The sequence below is a fragment of the Acartia tonsa genome, chromosome 12, assembly GCF_053477335.1.
Source record: "Acartia tonsa isolate MP-2025a chromosome 12, ASM5347733v1, whole genome shotgun sequence".
NCBI classification, from domain to species: Eukaryota; Metazoa; Arthropoda; class Copepoda; order Calanoida; family Acartiidae; genus Acartia; species Acartia tonsa.
In genome coordinates this window covers 35,468,692-35,486,227 of record NC_137271.1, presented here as the reverse complement: position 1 = coordinate 35,486,227, position 17,536 = coordinate 35,468,692, and the positions used below count along the sequence as shown (strand labels likewise).

The 17,536-nt window shown below is 31.5% G+C and overlaps 1 protein-coding gene across 1 annotated transcript in view; it reads left to right on the top strand.

Annotated features, from left to right (window-relative positions):
• Positions 1–17,536, top strand: part of LOC145333325 (uncharacterized) — a 36,763-nt gene that overhangs the window by 5,665 nt on the left and 13,562 nt on the right. Inside the window, exons 7-20 of the mRNA XM_080178447.1 lie at positions 954–1,004; positions 2,494–2,558; positions 3,169–3,226; positions 4,526–4,607; positions 5,926–5,929; positions 8,781–8,829; positions 9,617–9,669; positions 11,000–11,101; positions 11,503–11,582; positions 12,113–12,183; positions 12,463–12,557; positions 13,043–13,154; positions 14,028–14,151; positions 14,472–14,570. Of these exons, the coding sequence (XP_080034573.1) occupies positions 954–1,004; positions 2,494–2,558; positions 3,169–3,226; positions 4,526–4,607; positions 5,926–5,929; positions 8,781–8,829; positions 9,617–9,669; positions 11,000–11,101; positions 11,503–11,582; positions 12,113–12,183; positions 12,463–12,557; positions 13,043–13,154; positions 14,028–14,151; positions 14,472–14,570 (1,045 nt within the window). The remainder of the gene's footprint in view (positions 1–953; positions 1,005–2,493; positions 2,559–3,168; positions 3,227–4,525; positions 4,608–5,925; positions 5,930–8,780; positions 8,830–9,616; positions 9,670–10,999; positions 11,102–11,502; positions 11,583–12,112; positions 12,184–12,462; positions 12,558–13,042; positions 13,155–14,027; positions 14,152–14,471; positions 14,571–17,536) is intronic.

Below are 17,536 nucleotides of genomic sequence, written 5' to 3'. Positions count from 1 at the left end.
CGTTTTTTTATTGAAATTTTAGTAATCAATTTTGGAATAATAAGTCTATTGACGTTTTTTCTTTCTTTTGCTCTTTTGTTATTAAAACATTATTGTCCTACAGAATGGAAAACGGGAACAAAAAAACAAGAACAATTTTGTACATAACTTGTAAAGCAACAAATTAAATATGTAAAATGTGTGGGATTGATTGAATTGGTGTGTACTATGGTCTGTTGAACAATCCACACCCCTCCCCTCAGTTTCAATATAGAAATAGTCATTGATCGCATCGTATTATAGACAGCTTTCCGCAGATATCAAAACCATTGGCTAACAAAACTGATTGTTAATCTATGATTTTTATTTTAATATTCGTAAAATTGTCTGTAATAGGATGCTGCACATGAATCTTTCAGTATGGCTTGGAACCGGTTCTAATCCAGCGGATATTAATCGGTGTCGAAGCCATGCTGGAAATTTGTTGATTCCATTGCTCTACAATGCTTATCTAATCCTGTATACTATAGAATACGAATCACACACATATAGGTTTTTTATCCAAAAGAAGTTTTGAGTCAGGAATCTTAAAGGATAAGACAATGAGGGACGAAGCCCAATCTGTCCAACTTTTGAGCAAGACGATTCCCTTTTCTCCCATCTCTTTTGAAGAGATTTTCTTCCCCCCCCCCCTTCCCTTTTTCTTTTTCCATAATATGACGTCATATAGGAATCGTCTTGCTCAAATGTGGGACAGATTGGGCTTCGTCCAATTAGGACGATAAATTGAAATACATCCCCAATTATGATTAACCAAATAACTTCTTGTTAAGATTTAAATTATTTTATGAAAAATTTCGACTCTGAAGCGATTTACAAATTAATCAACATGTGATCAAAGTACTCAAAGTTTTTGGACAACCAATGAAGAACACAAAACTTTGGGTACCAATCTTGTAACATATTTTTCTCAGATGATGAAAGTGAGGAGCAGAGATTGAAACAATATCTACTAAACAATTCAGGTAATCATTAGAAAAGGAAAATATTTTCCAATATCCCTGCAAAACAGATTTTAATCCGCTGAAGTAGAACCGGTCCTCATTCATGCTGAAAAACCATGTATAGAATCCTATTACAGACAATTTTCCATTAAAATTGAAATAAATTAACACCAACGGGGCTAACAAAACTGGTTTAATCTTTTTATTTTACTTTTTAGCTCGTGCTTTCGGCACCTCGGGTCTAAAAAAACTGGTTTTAATCTTATGATTGTACATTTTTATATTCGTAGAAAGCTGGATATAATACGATGCTAGACATAGTTTTTTCGTATGAATGAGAACCGGTTCCTATCCACCGGATTCGAATGAATAAGAGAAAAAACTATTCCTATTTTTATTTTTTTATAATTATTTGGGTACATTGATTTTTCGACCTTTAACCCATCCCTTATTTCCCTATGATGAATAGTTCCAAACTTCCTTTATTTTATTTGCATCCTGAAATTTCATTAAGATATTAATACAAATCATGCATTTTAAAACTTTTATCCAATTTTGAATTTAATATTATCCAATGAATTCATTTAAAATATGAACCAAAAAGATAAATTTTTGGTATAGTATATCTATTTGTAAGTTGGGCTAATGCACACCTCCCCACCCTCCTTAAATCAAACATTATTAGGTACACATTAGTAATATTATTACAGAAAAACGTCGATATTATGTCAGTTATGGCCACTTTCTTGCCTTTTGTTAATAAAATGCTTCCAATTTTTATACTGTTCTTTAGGTAGGGTTAGGGTGCCCCGCAGGGAAAGGGCTTTTCAGAAATTTTTTAAGGGGGGGGGGGGGGGAGGGTATAATCATTACCAACTAGTCGATTTAAAGGAATTCTACCAAATTTTCAATAAAATTTGATTCATCTATAAAATTGTAAAATCTATTGTCAGTACAATTTTTAATTCTTATTCAATAAAATTTATGATAAATGGATCGGCAGCCGCTAATATTTGCATGAAGGCTTATTAACCGTTTTCAAATCTAGCCTTAAATAAAAATGTCTACTAGGGAATATTTTAGTTTATCATACAGCGTTTTAATGTTCTACTTTTTTTGTACAAAATGATACTTAATAAGTTTAATATAATTCAATTCAATTGGATAGGATAATTATATTATGTAAGATAATTGTTTTTAAAAAAGTTATAAAGATTTATGATTCTAATGTCAATTATCGCATTGTATTATAGACAGCTTTATGTGGATATTAAAATAAAAAATTATCAGATTAAAACCAGTTTTGTTAGTCCTGAGAACCAATATTAGACCTAATATATCAGTTTATTGAAATATGCGGCTGCCGACTACAAGTTTAGCATGCCAAAAAATACTCTTATATTTTTATTGTTTTTCAACTATTGATTTGTTTATTGTTTACAGATTTTTTATTAAAAATAATCAAATTAAACTTAATAATAAGAATTTGTTCTTAATATAATTATTTTAGGTCGAAGAAATTCCAAATTAATCCGCCAAGATGGTTTAGATGGTTCAACTAGCTGTTTAATTCAGGTAACACTTTTTTAGCAGAGTTAAAACCAGGGTTCTTAAGGGTTAAGATAATCGAAAATTAATTAATATAAACCTCAAATTACTATAAACAAATTACACCTCCTGTATATTAAAGTTAATGATCGAAATGTAAGGGTATTATACATTTTTAATGCCCAATCAAGATTTGATAAAAGTTCTCAAAGTTTATAAGACAACGAATGTGAGATCATGCTTATAAGCTTCGGGTATTAGCACAATTAACAGTTCAATGTTCCCTCCCTTTCCGATTAAAACAATTTACAGAATATAGCCATCCACAAATCACGAATAATGCGATTGTTTTTTCCCTATGCAATAATCAATAAACTTGCAACAATTTAAAACAGTGCTGTACGTCATATTTTTTCCCAAAATTTTACATACACGCTCTCTGATTTGTTTGCTAAAAAAACTTTGGGGACTTTTTAAAAATATTCATTGTGTTGCACAAACCAGCAGTGTCCGAACTTTTCCACTAATGATTTTAATTTACAGGGGGTAATTTTGTTTATCTTAATTTGTTACCCAAAATAATTGAAAGCTAACAAAGGGAGAATTTCACACGGATAATAAAAACTCTGATATTTAGGGGGAGAGTATGTCTAAAGATAGTTCATCACAACCTAGATCTTCCAAATGTTCTGAAGGTAAAATATGAATAGTTATAGAGTAGCTGCGCTATTCAAAATACGCTTGTTTGTGGATGGGGGCATGTATTTAGTTTTTTCCCTTTATATAACAACTTAATATTATTAATTCAGTGGCGTACACAGCGATTCACTAAAGGATATTGAAATCATTTGGGGGTGGAAAAAAAAGTGGATGGTAACCTTCCAAATTTTTAATTGAAATAGGTGTGTCAAAAGAAAGGTATTTGCTCCCCTCTACCGCACGCCACTGAATTAATTAACTTCTATGGATATTGTAATCCTAAAGTTGTTAAATAGGGGATTGAATAATTTATTCAAATAACAAAGAATCTTATAAAATCTATATCAATGAAAAAAATCTTATAAAATTGCGTCCTTCGTTGTTAAAAACATACAATAAATTTACGAAAAACATTATTTGTAAATGATGTTTTTATGAAAATTTAAATAAAACATAAAAGGTTATTATTATATAAATGTATAATTGGTAAAAAATGTAATCAATTATGAGTTATAATATAATTATATATACTTAGATAAGTTAACTGTCGAATGGATATATTATTGCTTGGATGTTACACCAGATTTTTATGTATTCTGATAAAGTGAAACTCTCATTGGGCTTAAATAAAGATATCTCCTTATCTACCCCCTTTACCCCATCCCTAAGATTAACGAACTGGCCAATAAATGAGTTCAATGTTTGCAACATAAATTGACTAAAATTTTTCCCCTGTCATAATATCCACGTGTATTCTATATCCATTAATTTTAAGGTTGTATGTGAAAAATGTCAAATTATGTATTTTTTACTCTCGCTTATCAAAACCTTTAAAAGAAAGAGTGTACGAAAAAAATATCATCAATTCTTAGAATGTGTTGTTACCGGCTCAGGCTCTTGTAGCTGCGAGAAAAAAAAATAAGAAAAAAAAGGAAGCTATTTTCAATAACTTTAAAGTCTGCTTTAAGAACGTTCAATGAATAAATATATAAGCATAGAAGTATACTCCAGACAACTAACTGGTCCAAGTGGTGGAGACCCTTTTCGTCTACTAGCAAATTGCTTTCTGTTCATTTGTAGGAACTCGGCTGTGTTTATATTTACGACGCTATTGGCTGATTTAAAAGACCAAATATAAAATCGGAACATATGTATATCCCGTCCTGTGGACAGAGTAACATATAACTCATGTCCCATCATTTCTTTTACTTCAATATTCAATGTTGAAGTGATCAACTTTCTAAGTACAAAAAGTACAAAATATTGGACCATTTCCGAATCATTATCTTTTTCAGGAACTTTAACAGCCCGGCTTCAAGGATCTAAGAATAGACCTCTTCATGTCACTTCAAATCCAGGAAAAATATTATACACAAAGTATTATCATAATGGATATATTAATACTTGGATCTTACACCAAATTATCATATCTATAATACAAAGTAGCTTGATGTCTGTCCGTCTGTCCGTCTGTCTGTCTGTCTGTCCCTTAAGATCTCGGTAACCGCTGAACCGATTGGATTCTACTCTTCAGGGTATATACCTATTGGTCCTGTGGTGGTTTTAAGCTATTTTCTTGGGGGATGGGACACCCCCAACCCCCCCAAAAACAAAAAAAAATCCCCCCATTTTTTTTTTTTTTTTTTTTTTTTTTTTTGTAGAAGAATTCTTTTGTAGAAATATTCTTTTGTAGAAGAATTCTTTTGTAGAAGATTTCTTTTGTAGAAAATTTCTTTTGTAGAAGATTTCTTTAATTCTTCTTATTTTTTTTTTTTGAATTTTTTGTTGTTGTCATCTCTTGGGGCAAAGCCCCTAGAGGCTAGGGGCGAAGCCGCTAGTACTCCAATATAGTGAAACTTGAAGCTTCCTAAAATAAATATCATCCCACCTATTCCCTTTACTACATCCCCTCCCCTCCAACTGAATGAACGAACTGACCAATGTCTATGTTAGCAACAGCTAAATGACGACCATTTTTTCCTTGTCATAATATCCACGTATATTTTGTATCCATTATTATCATTCATTTATGCGAAATAGTTGTGAAAACAAGGATGATATGTTCTTAATTAGCGCAGCAATAACAATATTTTTCTTCGGAAAAAGAGCAACAAACTGTAATATTTGGTTTATACACTTACTTCGTTTCTAAGATAATTTGTCCTGGTTGTTGAAAATCTTTTGATACTAATACAAAGATAGACAGACACACTTCATGTTTACAGTTTTACAAAGGAGACATTGGTGTGTAAACTATACTGGTATCAAAGTTTTATAACTACGTTATCTTATTGGTTGGATCAAAAACTCATGGCACTATTGTTCAATTAAAATTGGTTTGTTCCAAACTAGTAATGCCAAAAATTTCAATCTATACTATTAATCTACAGAAAGGATTATCATCATTGGAGCTACAAATCAATTTATTGTCCATTTTCCTATCAGTTAATGTTAAAATCTTATGTAATATTTTTAGTTTCCTATCATAATTAGACAGCATAAAAATATATAAAACTAAAAAAAGTAAAATATTTAACCTTTATAAGCAATATTGACAAAATAAATACATGTTATATATTCACACGAAATTTTATATTTTACCTTCTGTAAAAGATAAAGGGATATGTAAAGTATAGGTAAAATATTTATAACTATTGAAAAAACTACTTATTAAAATAATGTTTTTTATGTACAGGAGGGTATAAAACAAAAATACCCTAAATTTAAAGTTTTCTTTAAAAAAATTGTATAGGGGGGTTTGGGCGTACCAAAAATATATTTTACCAATAAAAAACAAGATGACGAGATTATATTGAACACACACTTAGCTTTAGCAGCCATTTTGGAGGAGATTATTCTTGTTTTGAGTAAATAAGTTTTATCTAAGGCTCGGCAGCCAGGTGTCAGCTGCGACTAAATCTCAATTTTGAACCCGTCTGTGTGATTTGATTTTTTTAAAATGAGGGATGACCATAATTTGGTCAGGTTTAGACTTCCAGCTGATTTGAAAATTTGTTAAAGGTTGATATGCGGCTTCCGAAACATGGTTTTAACTATAAGAAAATTTGGAATTTCTCTTGTCATTTTAAGCATCTTATTTTGATCCTCTTCTTTTTTGGAGTGCAGCTACTCTAAAACAAGGGCTTGTATATATGTCCATCAATTATGGCTTTTTCTAATGACGGATTTAAAAATATAAAACATGGGTTGTCTAAATGTAGTTTAGATTACATGGATGTTATAATTAATAGCTACCAATTATTTAATGCTAATAAATATTTCAAAGATGAATTTGTTAAAATGTTAAAATTTTTATATTTCTGTGTCACTTATGGACATAATTTTCCTTGTTAAAGAATAACTATAATATTGTATATATTGCGTCATAGGATTACCAAACAAACTTCTTTTTAGCTTTCTATATTGGAGAAAAATGATTGGAACAACCACAATTTACATATTGGTATGATTTAATACCTTTCCTTTGTAATTAAACCCCCTTTTTCAAAATTGATGTAATTTTTTAAGGTTACTTGTAGCACAGTAGGCATTTGGTTAGGCATTGAGTATCCTGCACTATATTTGGTCATCCTTGTTTAGAACCGTTTTTGCTGTCTTAAGTCTCAATACATCCCTATATTAAAGTGTCAGGATGTCTCTCTGTTTGTAATGAAGAGGCTCACTTACCGATAAACCGATAGGGTTCTTCTTTACAATGTAGCTTATCATAGGTTCTTGGAACTTAAGTGCTTCTACCTAGTTTGGCCACTAGATGTGTGTGTGTGTCTTGATCCCCTATAAAACCTTGGAAAAACAAAATGTGTATGTATGTTCTTCCACCTTCCCTGGAATTTAACTTCTTTGTAAATCTATGTGTGGTATTAGTTTCAAGATAATTAACTAACCAAGACCGGGTTGTAATACATTCTATGTAGATATTCAAGGAAAAAGATATAGCTGCATAGGTTATTTATTTCAACCTTTTAATAATACTCTTTGCGATGAATAAAAAGAAAAAGAAAAAAACTTTCAGAGTAGCTATAACTGTATTTAATTTATGAAAAATAGTAACTAAAGTAGCCAAGCATAAAAAAATGATGGATTTACAAATGGAAAGTGATATATAGAGCAGATGTTTAGTGATCTTAGAAGGAAAGGGAGAACATTTTAAAAGAAAGATTAAATATATAGAATAACACGATACTTCTATATGTGATTACAATTACACATAAATCTTTTAAACCATGACGAACAGAAAGACGGACCAAGTAAATTATATTCTGGTTGGACAATGTTCATATTACAGAAAATCTTCATCAATAATTTCAGCGGTGCCTTTTGAAAATCAGTTGAGTTATTAACGTTTACCTCATATTATGTTTCTTACAGACGAATGGTCGGATGGACAGACAGACGGATGGTCATTTTGAATTCTATGTAGAATAGATTCACTACTTCCGATAAAATAGTAATTGAAAATCACTGTGTAGAATGGTTTACCAAAAGTGATATATGTGAGGTATAAATTATTAAAATGTATCCATATATTGTTTGTGGATTTATTTAATTATCCTTTTCTCTCTGCTAGTAATAGTTAAATAAGACAAATTTACACCAGTCTTAGCAAATAAAAACATTTCTTTGTAAACAAAACATGTTCAGATTTTCTTTATAAAATCACGTATTATTACATTTTTTTAAAGTTTAAGGCATCTTTAAATGTCCCAACCCAATGAAGATTTGTTTTACTTGCCTAGCTCTACTCTATTACTCATATATTACAAAAAAAAGCTGATTTAGTTTTAATATAAAGGTTAGAGACTAAAAAGTCAGCTAAACACGAGTTATCAATCCCCGATTCAGGAAAAATTTCTTCAAATTTATATGATTTTAGTAAAGCATCTGCATTCGAATATATAAATATTGTTCTATTGATGTGAAATAATATTTTTTGTATGATTGTGTAGATTATTCATCACTTGAAAGTAGCCAGGTAAATATTTTTATAAGCGAAGCTTCTCTATAAGTTTATGTGTCTGTCCGTCCAAAGGCTTGTCAGTCCTCCCTTCTATCTGTCTGTTAAACTAGTTTTTCCTTTACTATGTTTCTTCCCTTTTACTTTTTTCCCATGCTTTCAAATTTTCATTTTTATTTAATGTCATTTTAGTTCTATATTTAACTAGCGGCTGCGTCGCTAGCAACTAGGAGCTTTTTTTATTAGGAAGTGCAAGGAAAGCATAAGATAACCTAAACTACTCCAAAGACTTAAATCTAATAATTCAATGGCCTAAAACCTTCCCGAAATGTACGTAAAGCTTCCATAAAATGGAAAACAATCTTTTCATTTAGAAATTTTATTTTACATATTCTTTTTTTTGTAATTTTAAGTTTGGTATTTCTGGTCTACTTATGGAAATAATTGTCATTTTTACATGTATAACACATTTGCGTCATATAGTTTTTTTGCATACTTTTTACAAACCAATATTTAACAATGTATGTTATTTGTATACTAATTGTATTATTGATATAAAATTATTCTATTTTTAGATCCAAGACAATTTACATCACCACAATGGCGCTTTTCAACCAGATTCAGGTTGGTGCTACAAAAACTATTTTGCCCCCTTAACTTTTTCTTCAGTCAGAAAATTATATTTTTAAAATCTATATATAAAAGTAACAAAATGTCTGACTGTCTGTGTAATACATCTTGCGAATGATCTTGCTAACCGCTGAACCGATATGGTTCTCCTTTACAGTAAGTCTTTTTAAGTCCAGGAATGGGAAAAAAGAAAAAATCGGTGGTTTCCTTTATTTCACATCATTCTTTTTCTGCGATTATTTTTGGTTAAGTCATCAGTTAAAGTTAAGTTAGGGTCATAGAAGCCCTTTTGGGATAGTAGCCCTTAAAATGAAGGGAAGGAGGGGGGTGTTCGTTGTCTCATTATAGGTGTGTGTGAATTCACCATAATTTTCCCGTTGCAATTTCATTTCCGCTAGAAGACATGCATTTTGTGTTTGACAACTCACCAAAAAATTTAAATGAAATTATATTTCCTACTAGTTTTTATTTGGTCTTTATTTGGAGTAAAGTTAATATCAGTTGAACTTGGGAGTATTGTGCATACTATTTTGATGGTTAACTTGTATCTATAATATAGGGAATTTTTTATTAGTTATAACTGATAGCAGGCCAAATCCAATACAATGTATTAGGCTAACCTAGGAATGTTATTTCTTAAATCTTAAATGTTACCTATATCTAATGTTAGGATAAAAGAAATCCTAAATCCTAGGCTAACCTACAAAATTTATAGGATTTGACTAAAATTAAAAAATTCTCATTTAATTGTTTTGTCTTTTAAATATTATTAAATTTTTAGAAGCCGAAACTGCAACCACTAACGTGTTCTTTAAAAGAAAAGATTACAGCCAGGTAAATAATTTCAATAATAGATTCCTTTTCAAAACCAAGAATGGAGACAGCGTAAAGTGCCTCCTAAAATGACGCCATACAATAAAATTACCAATGATAGGCCAGTATACATTGTAATTGACCAATGGTAAAATTTATACTGGCCTCTTATTGGTCATTTTACGCTGTCTCACAAGAATGACAACATCCATTATTAGCGAAGAACAAATAAATTCTTTTCTAAAAAAATACAAAAGATTTCTATTTTATTTTTATATTTTCTATATTTTTATTTGGCAGCATGACTGATAAACCTTCGGACCAGTAAATTACACAATTGTATTGAATGGTATTGGAAATCCTCAAAATAAAACTATCTTAAATAACAACTGAGAAAATCACATTTCCTTCATAGTGTTACCACCAAGCGGTTAGGAAGACTGACTGAACAATGGACGGACATAAATTATTGAGTAGCTTCGATACTAGTACTGGAGGGGGGGGATATCCCAGCTCTCCCTCTTCAGTTTATGTTTTTGAATTGCTTACTTATACTAAAAATATGTTTTATCACTTGACTATGTTTAATTGCAATTTTTGGCAAAAAAATCTTCTAATTTTGTATCAAAAATCTTCAAAATGTGTAGAATCATACATTAGTAAACCTTCGGTACTTATGGATATAAATGTTCAAACTACAATAATATGCTTAAAATAAATTTAATATTGAAAAATTCTACTAATATAAAAACAGATTTTGTGCAAATAAAATCTAAATTAAATTACGTTTAAATCTTTTCATGAATACAGTAATATTCAACTGTATTTCAAAAATATTTGTAATATTTAAACAAATATTTTCTTTAAATTCATTTCTATCTAGTTTTCATAGAGACATATTTTATATGATTTGAATAAGTATTCAAACTTAATATTTTTTTGTTAAAACTTGAAAACATCCTCTCTTTTTATATTAACTTTCAAGTTCATTTTTTAGGCTGCTATTAAAGCTAGATTACTGATTTTCAAAAGATATTTAGCTAAGCTATGAACTATGTCCAAAATATTTCTCAGATGCTTTATGAGATAAGCTTCTAAAACTTTTATTTTGGCCCAGGCTATTCTGTAACTTGCTATGTCTGTCTCAGGGAGGGAGGTGAAATTGGACTGTAAATTAGTATGGAAACCAAAGTTTAATAATAACACTCTCTAATTCGATGGTTTAAGCTTTGGGCACATTTACTAAGATTAATCTTTAAGTTTTCTTAAAATCTATGACTATTTTGTTCATATTTTTTATGCTTCGCTAGAATTGTATTATTTTTGTTTTAAAAGACATGAAATATTTCAGAGCGCCCAAAGTTCTGTAGATTCTTCGCCAGTACGGTCTCCGTATCAACAGGCTGGAGGCGGTTCTGGTGATTCCACGCCTGTAAGGTCAAATTACCGCCAGGTAAATAGAAAAAAAACAGAACTCTATTCTCCTAGAGGCCTCTAGGGACACGTAAAATGTTTTCTTTTCAATATATATATGTTAAGATCAACTGTTTAAGCAAAAATAACCGCTGGGCGGCGTTTTTTTGCGATTTCTCTTGGGAGGATGGTGGTACCCTCTCCCCAAATAGCTCTATACCTTTCAAGGACCCATGAGAAGCTACACTGTAAAAGAGAACCATATCGGTTCAGCGGTTAGCTAGATCCTTCTGTACAGACAAACATTTTTTACTTTATCATAAAAAATTTGTGATACTATCTGCTTCGCCCCAACTAGAGGCCTCTAGGGGGAATAAGAATCCGCCCTATACTTCAAATTTTACTTGTTAAAAGAAAATGTACAATTAATTCTTTCCGTAGGTCGGTAGTTCAGGGGATACGACGCCGGTCAGATCCCCATACCGCCAAGTGGGTAGCTCTGGAGATACTACACCAGTTAGGTTAGGGTAAATTATAAATTTAGTTACTTTTATTTAGCAAGTTTAATCATACACAAACTAAGATCTTTATGAAGGAATTATTCCATGTTTTATAAAAAAAAATTACTGTTATTAAATTACAATTATTGGTGGAAAAGATAAACTATTCATTTTTGTCTGCTTACCTAAAAGCTTTGCTTTGTGATAATACTAGCGGCTTCGCCCCCTAGATGGCTCTAGTGGCACTTAGGGTAGAAGGGGGAAATCGACCCGCTCCCCATTTGATTTAAGTTTTAAAAAGAAAAAATAATGGGGGGGGGGGGTATTTTTTATTGGAAGGTGGGAATACCCTCCCTTGAAAATAGTTAAAAACTTTTAAGAAGCTTTACTGTAAAGGAGAACCATAAGGGTTCAGTGGTTAGCGAGATCCTTTGCTACAGACAAAAAGCTTACTTCTTTATATAATAGAATGCCTGACTCTCTATAGCATTCTTTATTATAAATTTTTCAATTTTACTAAAAATTGTAATCAATATACCCTATGGACCAAGGTCACCCTACCGCCAGGTAGGAAGTTCAGGGGATACAACACCAGTCCTGCTGGTCAGACATCCACATCATAGTTCAGGAAATTATCTATAATAAGTAAAGTAATATGTATTATGTTTGTATGTTAAGAAATTAAAGCGATTTATACATTTACTGTACATTTATTATTATATCTTTTAATTCAGGGTCACTTCAAGAAAAGGGATAGGGGGTGAAAAAGGAATTCGACCCACCACTTAAACTGTTAGAATTTTTTTTTAAATTTAACTTTAAAGGAGAACCATATCTGTTAAGTGGTCATCAAGATCCATTGCATTTATATATTGATGATAGATAATTTAATGAAAATTAGTTGATTCGTTCCAAGTGAGATCTAGCCAGAAGAGATCCGGGGGTCACGTGGCGTCGGGTGACTCATCACCTGTTAACAGACCTACACATCTTAAGGTAGGAGGGGGTCACAAGGCGTCGGGTGACTCATCACCTGTCAACAGACCTACACATCTTAAGGTAGGAGGGGGTCACATGGTTTCGGGTGACACATCACCTGTTAACAGACCTACACATCTTAAGGTAGGAGGGGGTCACGTGGTGTCGGGTGAATCATCACCTGTAAACAGACCTACACATCTTAAGGTAGGAGGGGGTCACTTGGGGTCGGGTGACTCATCACCTGTTAACAGACCTACACATCTTAAAGTAGGAGGATTTGTACAGCAAAACAGACAAAGACAGAAAAAGTTTTCATACAACAGATAGAAAATTTTATAATGTGTAACATTTCATTATCATGACTTTTTGCAAACTTGCAAAAAATTTTTTGCTGTTTTGATGGAGTGATACGTTTTTATAATGACATTTATAGTCTTGTTAAAACTAAGAAGATTTCTTAATTTTTCTAATGTTGTTTGTCAAATTCGTTTTTATTTCAGGCTGGGTCTGCTGGGTCAGGCGAATGTTCCCCCGTAGGCTTCCAGAGATTCAACAGTTTGGGTTCTGCAGATTCTACTCCTGTTCAGAGCAAACAATACTTTTTTGGTTCAGGTACAGTAATCATCCTTATACTAAAGTAACAGGATGTCTGTGTGTTTGTGTGTCTGTGTGTTTGTACCGAAGGATCTCGCTAACCGCTGAACCGATCGGGTTCTCCTTAACAGGGTAGCTTCGCATAGGTCCCGGAAAGATTTACAGCTATTTTTGGGGAGAGAACCACCACCCTCCCAAGAGAAATCACAATAAAATCGAAAAAAATTGTAATATTTCTGCCGCATAGTCGCGCTGAGAAGAGACATGAATTTAACAGCTGATAACATAGACAAATTATTTCTTAAATTAGAAATTTAAAATAAAACAAAAACATTAAAATGCCACTAAAGGCCTCTAGGGGCGTAGCCGCTAGTATTTAATATTTCTTTTTTTAATTAAAAATTTCGGACTTATTCTATACCTCTGAAATGTTACTTCGGGCATTATACAAGCTTAATTTCTAAATTGAATGATTCCTAGAACAACAAGGTACAGTTTTGAAATCATACCAACTCTATTATCATGATGATTCCTATAACAATGGGGTACATTTTTTAAAGCCTATAAACTCTGCAATCATAATCTGATTATTTGTCCCTTTGTCTTTATTATTGAGATTTACTTATAGGGATGTTTTTTTCTATAATAGAAAATACAAGTTCAATATCAAATGTTTTGTTTAGTTCAAACCTCCACTAATCCTAAATAAAGTAAAAGGATCTCAGGAAGTCTGTGTGTACCAAAGGATTTCGCTAACCACTGAAACTATGTGGGTCTCGTTTACAGGGTAGCTTCTCATAGGTCCTGGGAAGGTTTATAACTATTATAAGGAGGGTAAACTATTCTCCCAAGATATAATCAATAATTCTAATGAAACTCCAAAATTTTTAGGAAGCTCTACTCCAGTAAATTCGTATCCACAGCAGAAAAGAGGAAAGAAATATCGGAGATCTGGTAACACCTCTCTACATAGCAGTCATACCAGTGTTAATTCGGTTAATAACTCAAAAACTAGGCAAATTTTCTTACAATAGAATAGTTGTTCATCGTATATTATTATGGACAGTTTACCGTGGATAGCAAATGCAGAATAAAAAGATTGATAAATTCAAGTTTTGTTTTTGTTTTAGGGGGAGGGGATTGTATAAAATTATAGAATACCTATTTTTGAATGATTGTAAATGTTTGCTAGCATTTCAAATGACCATTAAATGTATAGCTCTTTTTTGTTCTGATAAAATCAGATAGCCAAGTTATTTAAAAAGGTAAAGAAAAAAATATTTATATCTTATACTCTAATTATCTTGTGTGTAAGAATATTTGCAACTCTGCCAGGAATAGTAGCCAATCCAGTGCGAATTCTGGTAGTGCCGTGTCACACACCCGTCATAATAGCCAGTCAAGTGTTGGCTCGGGAAATACTGTTCATACCAGGCACAAAATAATATTCAAATTCAAATATCTATTTAGACAAAACAACATATACATTGAATATCGATATTTATAAATGATAATTTTATTGCTTTAAGAAAGTAAAAAATTATTACTTTTTTTAGTAAACAACGAATACAATAGGTTAACACAATTAATATATTTCAAGTATCTAAGGACTGAAAGATGCCTAGGGCCTGTATTGATTTTATTTTGATAAAATTTGGAAAAAGGACGTAGCAGGACATATTTTTCGCACCCTTGTGATATACAAAAAATTGACAGTTTCCCTCAAAGTTACTAGTCGAGCACAGAATCCCCCCTCCTTATTTTGAACTACATTGTAAATAAATGCAAGGGTAGTTTTACGTGGGTTTGATTTTTTACTCTAGGTCAGGTTAAAGCAAGGCAAATATGCCCCCTGTAGGCCTAGGGTTAGGCTCCTCGCCCTTTCAATTTCAATTACTTGCAAGTTATACCGACAGCAGTTATTTTGACATCATTTTTCTGCGGTATAAAACTCATGCAATAGATATGCATATTTTTTGTGTTCTCAGTCACAGCCTCAGTCAGACAAGCCTACTACACTCAGACAATCCTGTTTATAATAGTAGAACCAGTTTTAGCTCAGGAAATTAATACTTTTTATTTTAAAACTCGCGGCTACGGCCCTAGCATCCATGGGCTTCGTATTTGAAGGGGAAGGGATGAAACAAAAAATAGCCTAAAACCATCCCAAGAACTATGTAAAGCTACACTAAAAATAAGAACCCAATCTGATCATCAATTAACGTTATCTTAATCTACAGACAAAAAAAACCTTACTACTTTATATCATAGGATAGTATATTGTCATGCAAAATGTTTTGCCCTTATGATATTTGAATAGCAACTCTGAAAAATTTACTGAAATTTTGCTACTTTGTTTCGTACAGACAGACAGACACTTACAATACATAGTAGCTTCGCTGTTATTAATTTTATATAACAGTTATAACAGTTGTTTTGAAAATAAAATTAAAACCAAAATGAAGTTAAATAGTTCAAAAATATTATGAGTTTAAACGATAAGATATAATTGAAAAACATACTTAGACCTTATTTTTTCAAAACATTTAAAAAAAATAATTCAGCTTTACAGGTCGAGCATTTATTAGGCAAAATCCATAAAATTTTAGGCTATCCTAAGAGTTAGGGTTATTTTAGTCTTACTCTTACTTATTTTCAGGGAGGGAGATGATATGTACAAGGGATAACTCTGTTTATCATCATCGGGGAGGTGCATCGGGTTTTTTTTTGTCAATTGTCATTCTCCTTAAAATCCTGCATATGCCTTTAAACCCAAGCTAACTCCAAAGCTAACCTAGGAATTTTTTTTATGGTTTTACCTATTAACAGGAGGGACGGACATACGGATGGACGAAAAGACGTACAGAAAACTCTAGTTATGAGGTAGCTCCGCTGCAAATTGATAATAAAAGTATTGATGTTAGAAGCAGAACCCAGTCCCAAGATGATTTGTACGGAACGTCTTTTCAAGGCAGGACTCACCAAAATTTTTAGTAGAAAAGCTAATCTATAAATCTATAAGTTGTTAGGGGCGTTATATTATTGCATTTCAAGGAACTTCTAGGACTGTTGATTTAGAAGAAAAGAAAGAAAGAAAGTAAGAGAGAAAAGAAGAAATAAATTTTTAGTAATAAAATGATAGAAGATTACTCAGAATATACACATGAGTGGGAACAAAATAAAGAGAAACCTAACAGACAAACAGAAATTTACAATAACTTATGAAGAAGCTTCGCTAATAAAAAACTGAAAATTTTCTTCCTGTCAAGGCATTCTACCCCGATTATGAGTTTACAAGAAGCCAAGATTCAACTTCCAGTACCTACATTAGCTTTCAAAACCAGGCTATCAATGGACCATTCAGCCCTCCAGGCAAAGAATATAAATTCATTAATTTTTATTCAATCATATACATAGAGGAGTTAGTTTTTGTTTGTTTGTCCGGTAAGATTTTGCTAACCGATTGAGTTCTTAGCTTAAGGAAGCTTTACATAGGTTCGTGGATAGTTTAAGGCTATTCTAAGATTAAAATTAAGTTTTGGGATGGTCTTAGACTATTTTGAGTTCAAAATTTAAGTCTTGGGATGGTTTTAGGCTGTTTTTGCGTCCCTCCCACCTTAAATCAAAGTAGGAGAGGAATAATTAACATGGAGGGAGAGCCAATGGACTGTCAGTTTTTACTGGTTATTAAAGTTTTATAAACAAGTTATCACATTTGTTGGATTAAAAACGTTTGGTACATATATTAAGTTTTGACTGGGTAGTACTAACTAGCAGTGTCCAAACTTTTTAACCAATAACTTTTAATATATTAATCCTATTGGGGAAAAATTATAATGAAAGATCAAACTTTGAATGTCTACTAAGGGCTAAATAAACTTTTTACAAAGAAAAAAAATAATGCTTTCAAGGTTTTTTTTTATATTTTATAATTATGTTTATGTTCTTTGCCCTTAGGTTCAGATATTAGCGAGTCTGGCTATTCAAACATCAGGAAACATTTTAAGATCATAATCATTTATCAAATAAGCCACTTAGAAAGTAAAGCATTTTGTAAAGTCATTTAAGTTAACTTTTATTGTTCATTTTTTAAACTTTCTATAGTAGCGAAGCAAATCTATTATCTCGGCTGCTTTTTGAGATACACTGCTTATTTTCTGACTAAATATACAATTATCTTGGTCTGTCAGTCTGTCATTTATACTAAAAAAGAAAAAAATATTTATTTTTTATAAAGGGTTTAAGAATTTTTATGTTTGTCTACCATATACTCTCTCTATTACTTTTTTAAAGACAACTATACATCTGTTCTGTAACTCACTTCATTCATTTGTCCACGATTTATTTGCTTTGCCAAATGTCAAAAAAAAAGTTTTCTTGAATCTAAAAATGTTATGATA